The 14,504-nt window shown below is 45.0% G+C and overlaps 1 protein-coding gene across 1 annotated transcript in view; it reads right to left on the minus strand.

Annotated features, from left to right (window-relative positions):
* The window catches only part of TRPC7 (transient receptor potential cation channel subfamily C member 7), a 140,229-nt gene extending 126,606 nt beyond the window's left edge, over positions 1-13,623 (minus strand). Inside the window, exons 1-2 of the mRNA XM_035015043.1 lie at positions 13,463-13,623; positions 11,961-12,762 (exon numbers count right to left, since the gene is read on the minus strand). Of these exons, the coding sequence (XP_034870934.1) occupies positions 11,961-12,762; positions 13,463-13,623 (963 nt within the window). The remainder of the gene's footprint in view (positions 1-11,960; positions 12,763-13,462) is intronic.
* Between the last annotated feature and the right edge of the window lie 881 nt (positions 13,624-14,504).

The raw sequence follows: 14,504 nt of genomic DNA on the forward strand, positions 1-14,504 counted from the left end.
GGGAGCCTCATCCACCCAGAAAGATAGACTCATCACAGGAGAGGCCCCCACATCCAGACAAACTCTGTCACAAACTATCATACTTCCCATCTCTTCTTCTAAGGACCCATTCATCTTTCCTAAAAAATCATTTACTCTCCTCTGAGAGGTGTACTTCCTCCTACCCTTTCCCTACCAGGATGGTATTTAATTCTGAATTCTAAGCTACCTCTGAGAGTTACTCATTTTCCCCTGGGTGTCTCCCTTGTACACATGAGATATACATGCTGCTAAACTTTTGTTTTCCCCTTGTTAATCTGTCTTTTATTACGAAGTTCTCAGCTATGAAGTCAGAAGGGTGGAGGGAAAATGATTTTTCCTCCCCTACAAAGGCCTATCTGTCTCCTTGGCCAGGGCTGGATATCCTTCATCACGTGGCCCTTCCGCAGTCCCTGGGGCCCACCCTCTCACCTTATACTGGGCCACAGGAGTTGTTCCATGGTGGGGACGCAGTGAATTGTTAGAGATTGAGTTTTATTGATCAGAATGTCATGAATATTATTTTAAGTGAAAAAAATCTGAACAAACAGCAGCTGAACTTCTTCTTTTAAAACTTTTTAGCAGCGTGTTCCCAAAATATAGCTGCCATAAATCCTGTGACCCTTGGGCATGAGGGGAGGGTAGCAGCTAGAAAGGAGACTCTCTGCTTGCACCCAGTTGAGAACAAACAACACAAACTCTCATACTTTCCATTTTTTCCCTGAAAGCTCATGTGTTTCCTAAAAGTCCTCTTTTTCCTTAGAAACCCTTTTCTCCCCTCCTTCGCCTTACTAAATTGGTATATAAATTCCTGTCTTAACTATTCAGGGAGCCACTTCTTTTCTGCACTTCTACATGCATATGAATAAACTATATCTTTTCTCCTATTAATCTGTCTTTTGTTAGTTAATTCACAGGCCCTGACCTGTACAACCTAACACAGTAGAGGAAAAGTTTTATTCCCAACACAGGACACTAAAAATTTCCAGGAAATGTTATTTATAAAGTGTTGACATTACATGGGGGCAATGCCAAAGTTACAATATTCAGTAAGAAAACCAGGATTCCAAATTGTTTATACAGTCTTGTCACCATTGCACAAAACAAATCTATGCAGAGAAAAACATCAGTGGCTCTCATATCAGGTAATGGGTCATAAAACAAAGTCTTAGGAATGAAATTGTGGAGGAATGGGTAGAAGAACGGGCAGAGAGGACACTGGAGTGGGACAGAAGGTCCAGAAGCGGAAACATGTGTATTTGGGAATTGGTATGTGATCGGGGTGGCATCACAGATCACTGGGCAAAAGTCCGATTCCTGAACAGATGATGGGAAACTAGCTCACCGTGTGGAGAAAGGCAAAAATGTGATGCAAACTCACCCTACACACAAAAACAAACTCCAGTTGGACTCAAGACCTAAATGTGAATGGTGGACGCATGAAAGTAATAGAAGAAAAAAGAGATGCAATGTAGGAGAATGTCCTTGTGACCTTGGTGGGGAAGGGTTTTTTAATAAGACTAAATACACAAATCATTTCAAAAATAAGTGTTTCTCTTCAAAACAGGGTGTCATAGACAAATGTAACAGATGAGTGATAGCCTGGGAGAAAATGTTTGCAATGTCTGAAATAGACAAGGGCCTAATATTTAGAATAGATGAGGAACTCCTGAAAGAAAATTTAAAAATACTCCGAACAGAAATCCTGTTAAAAAATGGGTGAAGGAATGACAGGAAGAGGCAGTTCACAGAAGGGAGAGACCCACATGGCTACACAATATAGGAAAAAAAAGACTCAGCCTCCTTAGCAGGTAGAGAGATGCAAATTAAAATAACTATATTTTTCATACCAGCAAACATGAGAAGGCAGGATAATACCTAGAAGTATTGGCAAAGCACAGCCCCCAGGGGCAGGCCTTCTGGGGGGCAGGCAGCCAGGCCGAGTGAAATTAATCGTGGGTGTTCCTTCCTGGGCTTGTAATATGAGCGCTTAAACAGGACTGCAGGCGGGTACAGGGATGTGTTTTGCAGCATCATTGGTGGCGACAAGTTAGAGCAATGTAGGTGCCCATCACTCTGGGAATGAGAAAGTGAAAGGCTGCAGATGGACAGAACGCAGTACTGGGCAGCAGACAGAAGCAATGAAGGAGGCTCACATAGAGTGACATGGAGAGACCATAAAAGAACATGGTGTCGAGTGAAAGAGTACGAAAGGTCATAATTTTGTACCACAATCGCTTTTATGTAACTTACAAACACTCAGTAGTATATTTTTCCATTGGAATCTAAGCTCGAAGAGGACAGAGATTATAGGGTTTTGATGGTCTCTAAATGTTCCCAACCTTTAGAACTTTGCACATGATAGGTGCAAAAGAAATAGTTCTTGAATGAATACCACATATGGTCATAATTAACATAAATATATGAAATACATTATATATGAATACATTAAATACACTGAAGTGGGGGCTTTCTTGGGGGTGGGGGAGCACGGGAATGAGGATAAAGTATGATGGGAAATGAAAATATGATGATAACGTCTCACCATCTGAGTCATAGTTTTATTCAAATTTTTTGTACCTGGCTATAGGGGAGCATTAGGAGAAAACATACCAAAATATGAATTATTCTTAGATGGTGGGAATTAAGGCTGACATTTTGGTTCCTGCTACTTTTCTATATTTTCTAAAAATTCTATAATCAGTGTGTTTTATTTTCATTATTCCCAAACCCAACCCTTGAAAATGTCTTTGAGAGGGGCAGTGCCCCAATACCGAGTTTCCCCCATTGCTTCTGTCAGCAACCTCCCACTTCCCCCAAACACCACGCATACACACACTTACAGAACTGCAATATCGCTGGCTCAGCTTGTGCCTTGGTCAATAGGGAGCATCAGTAATCTCTCCCTTTTCTTCCAGACTGACCTCCTAGTTTTAGGGCTGTGTTTGGCTTCCCAGAATAGCTGACCTCTGGCCTTCTCTCCTGCCCTGCTCTGAGGGTTTGTTTGGATTCCTGGTCTCAGTCTTTCCCAGTTCATCTCAGCTTGGTGCTCTACCTCACTGTATTGGGTTGAACGGTGTCTCCCCAAATTAACATCGTCCCTGGAACCGGGCCTTGTTTGGAAAGAGGGTGTTGCAAGTATAAGTAGTTAAGATGAAGTCCTATTGGAGTAGAGTGGGCCCTTAATCTAAAATGACTGATCCTCAGAAGAATGTCCTCCAAAGAATAGGATAAGAGGCAGAAACACACAGATGATCACTATTTGACAACAGAGGCAGAGATACAAGTGATGTGTCTACAAGCCAAGGGTCTCCAGGGAAACTAGAAAGAGGAAAGGAAGGATCTTACCCTAGAGCCTTCTGAGAAAGCAGAGCCCTGCTAACATCTTGATTTGGGACTTCTGGCCTCCAGCACTGTGAGAGCATACGTTCTGTGTGTTAAGTCATCACGTTTGTGATACTTCATTACAGGAGTGCCAAGGCTAATCTATCCCGCTATACTCAACCAGGGCTTCACCAGGAGGATTTTCAGTGCCCAGAAAAGCCTCGCCTGTCCCCAGTCTCCTCCTGCTCTGGTATTCTCAACACCAAAACCTCGGAGGAAGAGGTCGACTTCATACCTTTATTGATGCTAAAATGAGCTCCAGTTGAAAAAAAAAAAAAAAGATGAGATAGGATTTAGTCATTTTCCTCTAATAAAATGTTTGTTTACTTGGTCACTGCGGCCAGCAGAGAAAGATACCCTCAGAATCTGGAAGATGCACTGGAAAAGATTAAAATCCAGTGGGATTCTTTCTATTCTGGGGATATCACTGCTGAACCCACTTTGCAGTACGTCTGAGCGAGCAATGAACAGTTTGGCCAGGGCCACACCCTTCTCTACTTGCCGGGACCAGGGTTCATCACTGGAATCCTCACTACTCTCCCGCCCCTCTGCTATTCCACAGGGCTTCCTCAGCGGAGGAGAGAAGGAGCTGGCTCTTTTCTGCCTCCTCCTCTGTGTCTCTCCGCTGCTGGAGCTCCACCGGGCAGCACTGAGAGGCCCCAGAGACCGAAGAAGCAGGGTCCCCACAGCTCCCAGACAAGCAAGCTGTCCTGGAAATAGCCGGGAGCTGGGCCCCTTTTTTGACCGTGCGACCGCTCCAGCTGTGCTGAGCCACCTGCAGGTAGAGCTCTGCTGGTTCTTCTGCACTGGGGTGCCGCTCACCTCTCTCCTGGGAGGACCCCTCTTCCTATAGCCGCTGTCCAACTCCTTCACGTCTTGTCCCCTCCAGTCCACTTTCTCCCGCCGGTGCAGTGGATATTTCCAGACTGCACACGGGAGTCACTCACTCATCTACTGAGACCTTCTGAGGGCTCTTCATTTACTCGGAAATGAAGTCCAGCTTTTTCTGTGGGAAGGCCCTGGCCGAGGTGGCATGCTTCGGTGCCCTTATCCCCTGCACCCCTGCCTGCCACTCCCTGTGCTGTGGCGCTCCTCACAGTTCTTTACACGCGCCTCTTTCCCCTGTCTGCGCTGAATATTTCATGTGCACTTTTTATGCCTAGCACCATCCTTCCCATTCCCTGCTGGCTCCTTATCTCTCCCGTACCCTCAGGTTTCATTTGAACATTGTCTCCTTGGAGAAATCTTTTTTGTTTTTTAAGATTTTATTTACTTATTTGAGAGACACGCGAGTGTGCGTGTGCAGGGGGAGGAGGAGGGAGGGGGAGAGGGAGAAGCAGGCTCCCCACCGAGCAGGGAGCCAGACTCAGGGCTCCATCCCAGGACCCTGAGATCATGACCTGAGCCGAAGGCGGTCACTTAACCGGCTGAGCCACCCAGGTGCCCTTCCTTAGAGAAATCTTTAAAACACATAGAACACACAAACACACGCACATACACGTAGGGTCAGCTGTCCCACTAAGTCAACTTTTTAAAACCACTATTTTACTGCTTAGCACTCAGCATGGTTTGTAAAACCCCATTTATTTGCATGATTGTTTGAATAATTCCTGTCCCCTCTCCTGGACAATCAGGTCCTCAGGGCGGGAACCTTGTTTAATCTTGTTCATCATTTCATCCCAGCACCAGCCTAGAGCCCTGCTCATACTAGAGGCTTAATGAGTGTTTGTTGCAAGGATGCCAGATTTTCAGATAGCTCTGTAAGTAGGGTCCACCCAGTTGTGATATTCTCTGGGTCTCCAGACCATACTCCCATCCTGTCCCCCTGACACATATTTTCCACATTTAATCTGTGAGTTTGCTGCTAGTAAAGTACATACCTGCATGTTGATGGGGTGTGCAGTGTCCTTGATTAATGATACCCTATGATGATTAATTTATATAGCATTGTAACTTTTTTTTCAGAGAAAAGTCCTTCATTTCCATCATTTCCATTTGAGGTAATTTGTGCTGCTACTCATTGACTGATATTCTCTAGAACTATCTCCAATGTCTCCATATCTCTGATACTTCACACTGATAGTTGCACTTGTAGAGGAAATGATTTCTCCCCCGTTTTTTTGTGCGTAGTGATGAATCTTTTCCATGGAGATATTTTTCAAAAAATAGTCTCTGTATTTGTCAGGAGCTCTGCCTGCCCAGTTCCTTCCTCCTCTGCTCCTCTGTCTTTCCTGCCCGCACCATTTCTTTTCACAGCAGTGTTTTAGCAACACTCCAGACTTAAGCATTCTCAGTGGTCTGCGCCTTTCCAACTGGAACTATTCCCTTGGCCTTTTTTTTTAACCATGGAGCTCGCATGTACAGCCTATAGTTTTTCTAATTCTAGAAAGATCTTCAAGGGGTGGGGACAGGGGGTAGGGAAGCCTAGCAGAAATCAGGAAGACTGAGTAGAGGAGGTGCTGAAACTTAAGTTGTGTTCATTGGAGGGAACATTGTGGTGTTGAAAATCTAGCAGGCTCATTCCCACATGAGCTCTCTGGGGGAGAATTATGTACTTATTCTGGGTCAAGTTCTCTGTCAAGAGTTTCATATTCTTCATCTAATCAGGGTGCTGGTGAGGATTAGATTAGATGAGGAATATAAAATTAGATGAGGAATATAATCCTCACCAGCTCCCTGTGAGGACATTGTCATTAATTCACTCACTGACTCATTTATTTCTTTACTGAGCTAATATTCACTGTGTACCTAATATGTGCCAGGACTTTCTGGAGGTTCATTGGGATGAGGCATCTGAACAAGTAGATGAATTTTGTTTTCATTATAGAGATTAGGGTAAGAGCCAGTGTTTGGGTAGGGATAACAGGCATTCCATTGTGGACATGTTACAATTCTAACACCCCAGTTTTCCAAATAAGAAAACTAATTTCCAGTAGATGCTCAAGATTGCACGGTTGCCAGGAGATGGGACTGGAAGCCACGTCAGTCTGCAGAGCCAAGCTCTTGGCTCTCCATTCTACAGCCTTGAGGAAATGCAGCACGGCTGCGCTGGGCACTCACTGGAGCCTGTCTCCTGCCCTTGTCCTCGTCTAGCAAATGGCCTCCTTTATCCCACCTGAATTCCTGTCACCCAATGTACACTGTCTTTCTGTATTTTAGAGGCTCATATTCTTGGCATAAACCCTAGAAGAAGACAATCACATAACTTTAGGCATCAGTTGTGACCCAATGAAAATTGTCATTAAAGGGTATGTTAATTAGCTCATTTCCTATATTGACTCATTAGTGAATGCCCTCGTGAAATGCCCTCTGGATGCTTAGGTAGGAAAATAGAAAAAGATGGAGCTAGCATGGGCAGAGGTAATGTCTATCCCTTCTCCTGAGGTAGGCCAGTCCCTGGATCTTGCTCTCAGACATGGAAGCCAGTGATTCTGGCCTCAGTGTGGACCTGTTGACTGGTATATATGCTCTCACTGCACCATACCTGCCCATGCTCAGGTTGGGGGCATCCCACGGTAGCTCATCCCCTGACATCTGATCCTTCTCTGCTTATGTTCTGTCTCATCAGATGCTCAAGCAGAGGGCTTGGGGCACACAGTCAGATCCCTGAAGGTATACTGGGGATTGATAGATAAGTGAGTGCTTTGAGGAGTTTTCTGCCAGGTTCTCTTAAGGAAAAAAACAAAACCAAAACAAAACAAAAAACCCCCCGACAACTTGCTTTTAAGACCTGCAGACTTCGCAGCTTAAAAAATATTTTCCCGATGGTAAAAGAAACAATTTTCAAGTCATTTCTTGCATGTTAAGTAGGCATTTGTTTATACTACCAGCCAGGCTTTCAAACTTCAAGGAAATGTATTTTCCCCGGGTGTTGGTCTATAAAATTTGAAAATCCTAAAAATATTCAAAGCATGAGAAACAGGTGCAAAACACAGATTCTACTGGATGCTGGGAGCAACACGCTTATTCAACCTTCCAATACTGCCTCAGGCCCAGGGTGGGCCTTTACTCAAGCTTTTTGGCTCCCTAGCTCCCTGGCTCCATATGGCCTGAGTTCCTATGTGCTTTGAGCTCTCCCTACCACAATACAAAGACACTCCTTCTTCTCCCCTCCTCTTTCCTCTTGCATTTTGATAAGTTTGCAAGCAGATTACAAACTGCCATCTCAACATCTTTACCTTCCACAATGGGATCTCAGTAGAGATCATAGCAGGTGGCAAATTGGTCTGATTTATCACTATTTGCATTTTTAATCTGTGGTATTTTAGGCCCAGAGAGGTTTTTCTTTTTTTTTTTTTTATGGGTCTTAAAATGGCAACACAAACATTGATACATAATTCATTATCTCTTTTTTCATAATACCTGTGAATACAGTGAAGTCATCAACACTTTAAGCAAGATGAAGCTACAGCTTTAGCTTTCTTGCCCCCTACTCTTCTCTCTGGTTTATTAGAATCAATTGCACAATCAGCAGCCTCCATGCTGATATTGTGTCAACACGAAAAGTCTTCTTAGTTGTAGATTTGTTGTTATTTGTTATTATTCCGATGACCAAGTGTTCAGTAACTAAGGTAAAGTGTTTCTTGGGCTTCCATAACTCCTTGACTTGGGAACAGGGGGTACTTTTAAATTTAAGCAAAAGGTGAGAGAGCAAGAGGGATACCTCCAGTCCCTGCTCTGTTTTCTCTTTCCTTCCAAATCCCTAAATCTCACTCCACGATTTTCCGATTTTCTGTTGTCCTTTCCTTCTCCACCTCTTCCTGCTCCCACTCGGTATTGCTGCTAGCGTAACTCTGAGTTAGAAGAAAGATTAACGCCTGTAATCCTTTTGGAACAACAGCTCTGTAGATAAGCAACACACATAGACAGGATGCCCTAGAGTTTGGCAAGATACCAGCAAAATAAGGGGATCCTCAGCAGTTTTATCAGAAGGCTGATCAGTGGAGAAAACCAGACTAATTCAAGAGAAATGTAAAGACCTTATTGTGTTCCTGGTGGCAGAGACTGTAACTCAACCTTAATTTTTCTATATACAGAGAGAGCCTCCATCAGGATGAAACACCTCTGAATAGCCCACCCCATGCTGATACTCCCTTTCTCTGCCTCTGTCTCCTCCTCTATAGATAAGCCAGTTAACCAAAATGTCACTTGCGGGTGGTGCCCTCCAGGAGTTTAGTGGCCACTGGCGCCATACAATGCAGCATATGATTGGTCTTCTGTTATTTAATGTGTGTTCTTTTGATCCCCGTAACCGCCTCGTAACCTTCTATAGAGCTTTCCCATCTCACTGTGTCTATCAAATAGCTCTATTAGATTCTTACGTGTAGGAAGAGTTTAAATCATAGATAAACATAATCACTTGCTTCCTCAGTTGGAAGGATTATGCTTTCAGGATTTCCTTCATTCCCTTCATCAAGAACTTATGGAATGCTTACTAGATTACTGAGCACCAGTCAAGGCATTAAGAAGGTCTCACTGGCCACACTGAGTTTTCCTATCTTTTTAGACCCCCAAAATGAGAGAGGCATAAGAAAAATCCTTGAAGAGATGCACAATTTCCAAACCAAAAATACTGGCTTGCTAGCAGGCATCTGACTTTAGCCATAATTTACTGGAGACCTGGACATTGGCTGTACATCTTGTTAATGACTAGACTCTATTCTGGTGATAAATTACAGTGACTCAAAAACAGTAGACTAGACCACTGAATCTAGGTTTCCCTGCATGAGCTTTTCTAGTCGGGAGCAGCCGTTCCCAGAGCGAGTGTCTTAGAGGATCTGGAGGATGACATATGACACCTCCAGTCAGGACTGGATACCTTTTTTATACAGCTGATGTCACTGGGTCATCCACATACACGTGGCTACAGTCAGCCGTGCCTAGTCCCTTTAAAGCAGGACAGACTTAAAGAGTGCATTTTAGAACACACACTTGCTCTTTATTCTTTTCTTACAAATTGACTTGTCTTTGGCTAAGCTGATCTCTTCTCTGAGAAGATTTATAATATCAGGAATGCACATACAAGGATAGTTGAATAAGTAATAAAGTTCTAAAGGAACGCTTGTGTTAATTTATAATGTGCCACTTGTCGACAATGTGAAAGACGTTATTTCAAACAAAGGTAACTAGCGGGATGTTAATAGCCAGCAAATGTATTTATGTTAGCTCTTATTTTGAGTAAGGCATTGCAATTGTAGAACACATTTGTCATCATGTTAGTAGTGCTCTTAATTGTTTCTAATTTTCATAATTTACTTTTTAAATCAAAATATCATGCTTTCCACAAACTTCCAGTTTTAGATATTATACATACTAAAATATGCCAGACTTGTGATTTTAGTAAAGGAAACAAGTGGCTCAGATGTAATTCCAAATGTTAGTCTAGCATTGTTTTATTTATTGTGCAATTAACCAGAAAACTGAATCCAATTTTTTTTTCTGGAATTTCTCCCCCCTGCCCCCCCTCCCCGCCCCCGCCTTGGGCCAGAAATATCTAAATTAATTGGATTAGCCATTTATTTACATGGCCTGTGAAGATTCAGTCTGAGGCTGAGGGAAGAAGCACAGCTCCACCCACCTTCCTTGGGACTTCATTGACCTTCTTGCTGGTTGATGGAGTTTCTTGTACAGAAACAAGGAAAGAACAGGCAATAGCTACATTCCTTGGGACCTCTTTGGGTAATCCCCTTATCTATACCCATCAATTTTTTTTTAGATGAGGCTATGAACAATGCAGGATTAAGGAAGTTTTTCCACTTCAGTAGATGCGTCCAAGATGGGGGAACAGATGGCTTAAAATTAGTTATTTATAAGATTCTTCATCTATTCACAGTCTGCAGTGCCCCACAGCTTTTTGTGAGCCTGGCTCTTCAGTCTGTGGCTGTGGGTGATACATTCCTTTAGAGAGGCTTCCATGGTCTCATGCATGCACACCTAAATTGTCTCCCCTTTGGTCCCAGTGCCTCACACTCCAAATCCTCTAATTCAGCTAACCTACCAGTGAAGTAAATTTCTACGACTCTAGCTTTCATCATTTTAGCCCCCTAATCACAAATTTCAGTGGAGCATCCAAAGTGTTCAGCCTGACACACAGAACCCTCTGACATCTGACCCCAAACCATCTCTGCAGCATTCTTCCTGTGTGCCCCTAAAGGAAATCTTTGTTCTAGGCCCATGCAGCTTCTTGGCAGTCCCCTGCCTGCTCTGGGCCATTCTGGACTTCACTTTCACTTGCCTCCTCCAAATGCCCACCTCTCTCTTCCCACTGATCCAGTTCCTCCTGCTCAGCAAGGCCCAGCCCCATTCTGTTTCCTTCTTTGAGTTCTGAACACCATGGTCCATGGGGCCTCCTTTGGCTGAATTGGTACCCATCTTTGGCCACCTAATTGTGTCCCATACAGGGGCAGCTCTTGCAGGGACATCTTGTTTGGACAATGAACTTTTCTCCTGCAGTTAACATCCTTTCCCAGCTCCATTGTTGGCCTTGCATGTGACACCTTTTTAAATGCTCCAAAGCATCACAGGCTCTGACTGAATAGTAAGTTAGAAATGCTGAGCCTGTTGTAGTTTCTACTCTTCCAGGTGTACCTTCCGCAGTGGGGTATTCAATACCTTCATCATTCAGATAAAGACTAATGAACCTTGAGAAGCCCAGTGCATGAACAGTTTTCCCAGAATAGCTAAGAGCTGGCTCTGGGCTCTGAGTGCCTAGATTAGAACAGTGGTTTCGCTACTTACTAGCTACATGATATCTCTTTACCTCTGTGCCCTCATCAAAAATGAGGATAATAATGGTACCCATATTAATGGTTGTTTTTAGACACCTCCCTCAAAGAGAAGTGTCCGTTGACCGTAAAAGCACAGGATCACTCCACTATTGACTAGTGGACTTTGGAGATGGGTCTCCGTTTCCCGGGCTAGTGTGGTCATTTAGGTATTCTCAGGGGGCTGGATTACAGGATTTTGCACTGGGCCCATCTACTGAGGTAAGAAGCCCAACTACACAGAGACAGTTTTATTTTCATTTCCACATACCTTTCCCTCAGCCCCTCGACAGAACAATAGTAATAGCTTGCTAAACTGAGAAAGACTGCAGGCAAGACTTTCTAGCATTGGATAGGAGACTGAACCTAGGATCCACACAGTCCAGGATGGGATCAAGAGCTGGACAAGACAAATCAAAGCCATTCAGGTGAGACAATCAAGAAGTGCCAGACCTGGTCTAGGAAACCTCCACAGGTGTCCTAGACACTCCTGAGCTCCCTGGGGCAGAGCAATATCATCCTGCCTGTGTGCTGCTTGTCTTTTGCTATGTAGACTTGTGCTTAAGTCACCTCTTGTTCACATTTAGGTGGTTTCAGATATTTCATCTCATGGGCTGCTTTTCCTTGAGGCCTACATCTGGCAAGGTTGAGGACATCCCCTTCTTCCCCGTGGGCCAGAGAGACCCCAAGGCCCTCACCCGGGGTTAGACCGGAAGACAACCCATTTGACTAGTGGACACACCTGGAAGAGCCCTCTGGGCAATCTGTCTGCAGAGTGGTGAGTGGGAGAGTTACCTTGAATTCAGTCTCAATGTTGGCTAGTCTGGCCAATTCGTTGCTTAGCTCCAGCGCGGTGAGGACAGGGTCTTCACTGGACAGAGACAGGTAGGCAGCGCTTGCCAGTCCCTTGTAGGCATTCATGCGGGAGCGCGAGTGGCTGAACGAGTCCTTCCGCTGCTTCTCGGTGCACTCGTTGCACTTGCAGAAGTAGTCGTGCGGCCGCTCGATGCGGGCGCCCTTGAGCAGGAGGATGTGCACGATCTCGTACTCCTGGCAGTGCGCCGCCAGGATGATGGGCGTGACGTCGTGGGAGAAGCGCGTGCCGTCCTCGTCGTAGGCATAGAAGTCATCGTCGCGCAGCTCCTGCTCCAGCGGGCTGAGGGTCAGGCGCTGGCCCTGGGCGAAGGCCGGGTGGTTGAGGATGGCCTCCACGATGCGCACGTAGCCCTTGCTGATGGCCAGCAGCAGCGCATCCCCCACCCGCGCCAGGTTGTCCTTCTTGAGCAGCAGCTCCGTGACCTCCAGGTGCTCGTTGCCCACGGCCAGCTGCAGCGCGTTTTGCCCCATGTAGTCCACGCAGTTGAAGTTGAGGGTCTTGGACTCCTCCAGCATTTTCCTGACCACGGGGATGTTGCCATACTCGGCCGAGTCCAGGAAGCGCTCCTCCTCGGGTGTCAGGCTGGTGCCCTTCTCGTTGAACATGTAGGCAGGACCCCGGATGGCCTGGCGGCGGCCCTTTTCCCGCAGTGTCGTGTGCCGGCGCTGCATGTTTCTGAAGGTGCTGCTCCCCAACCTGTCGGGGTACAAGGCAGAGATGCTTGGTTACTCTCCCAGGGGCCTGCAAGGTCCGCAGGGGCAGAGCAAACCCAAATTGTCGAGATGAAAAAGAATCTCACGATTGGGATCTTATGAGAAATTATGAAATCTTATTAGAAATCATTCTCCTGTCACTGAGATGAAGATGGGTTGGCTAACCTGAACTATTCCTATTCATATAAAGGAATGTGGATTCGGTTATCCAGCATCTGTACACCTTGGGTGGAGGAATGGTGGCAGACTGAAATGTGGGTTCAGGGGGAGCATAATGGGAGATAGAGAGGGTGTGGGCTAGGAATGTGGTCGAAACAGGACAAGGACTGTGAATTTTCTTTCCATTTGTGCAAAGTTCAGCACATCACTTAACTTCCCTGGGCTTTGATACCTTGCTTCTCTGTGAATTTACCTGTACAACGTGGATAATTTTTTGTGTGGGGATAGGGTCCATCAGGGGAATAAGTAGGTGACCTGTATTAGAAAACTGTGTTGGTGGGCACCTGGGTGGCTCAGTTGGTTAAGCGACTGCCTTCGGCTCAGGGCATGATCCTGGAGTCCCTGGATCGAGTCCCGCATCGGGCTCCCTGCTCGGCAGGGAGTCTGCTTCGTCCTCTGACCCTATCCCCTCTCATGTGTTCTCTCTCTCTCAAATAAATAAATAAATAAATAATCTTTAAGAAAACTGTGTTGGTTTTATTCTGTACCCTCCTGCCTGTTGGCATGCCCAGTTCCCCCAGGGCTCTGCTGTAGACCTGGCCACCTCGGATACTTCTGCCTTTGCTTTGGGTGCATTGCCCCCTTGAACTCCCTCACTGTGATAACCCTCCTGCCACACGCAGGCATAGCCACACGCCTCTACTTCCATATTTGGTGCTGTCCAGGTGGCTATCCTATATGGGGACTATGCTTGCCACATTGCCACTTACTAATGGCCACTGAAGCGCCTCCCCTGAGGAAATTCAGCCCTAGCTTCCTCAGATCAAACCTGGATTTTTGTATAGATGGAAGAACAGGTCAGTTTAGATGCTGGGTTTATTTTTCACTTGCTCTTTGCTGTTGTGGCAGAGTGTAGAGGTTAATACTAATACTACTGGTAATAATGGTTAAACATTTATTAAGCACCTATTCTCTGCACTATACTAAGAAGTTAATAATTTCACATATATTACTTGTGCAATTATGGCATTGATCCTATTACAGGTGATACTGTCCTTATTCCAGGGTATGATGCTGACACAAGTAGGACTGAGAGACAGGCTTTGAAGTCAGAGGGCTTAGAGTAGGAGTCCAGCCTCCCACCTTTGAACAACTTGGTAACTTTGGGCAAGTGACCTAGTCTTTAGTTTGCCAGGGTTTTAAAAAGGTCAGACTAGAGAAAAATAAAAGGTATTGTGTCATTTGAGCCTGAGTCAGACACCCCATCCTCAGCTAGCAGTGAGACTTTGAATGGATCCCTGGCACAGGATGCTTTCACTATAATATAGAGTCTGGACCACATGATCCCTAATTGTCTACAAACTTGAATAGCTGATTCTCCAACTGGCACTACCCATACTTTCTATTCTTGTTTTTTCTAGTCTACCCCTACTCACATTATTCAGATAATATTAGAACGGCATACATTTCAGTAAGACAGTATGTATTCTAAAGTGTAAGTACTTGGGGATTTATTTTGAACTATTTTCTGTGTTTCCAATAGTCTTTTTGTTATTGTTCATGTCTCCATACATTAAGAATACTCATTAT

This window comes from Mirounga leonina, unplaced genomic scaffold, assembly GCF_011800145.1.
Source record: "Mirounga leonina isolate KUSES-001 unplaced genomic scaffold, KU_Mleo_1.0 Mir_168, whole genome shotgun sequence".
NCBI classification, from domain to species: Eukaryota; Metazoa; Chordata; class Mammalia; order Carnivora; family Phocidae; genus Mirounga; species Mirounga leonina.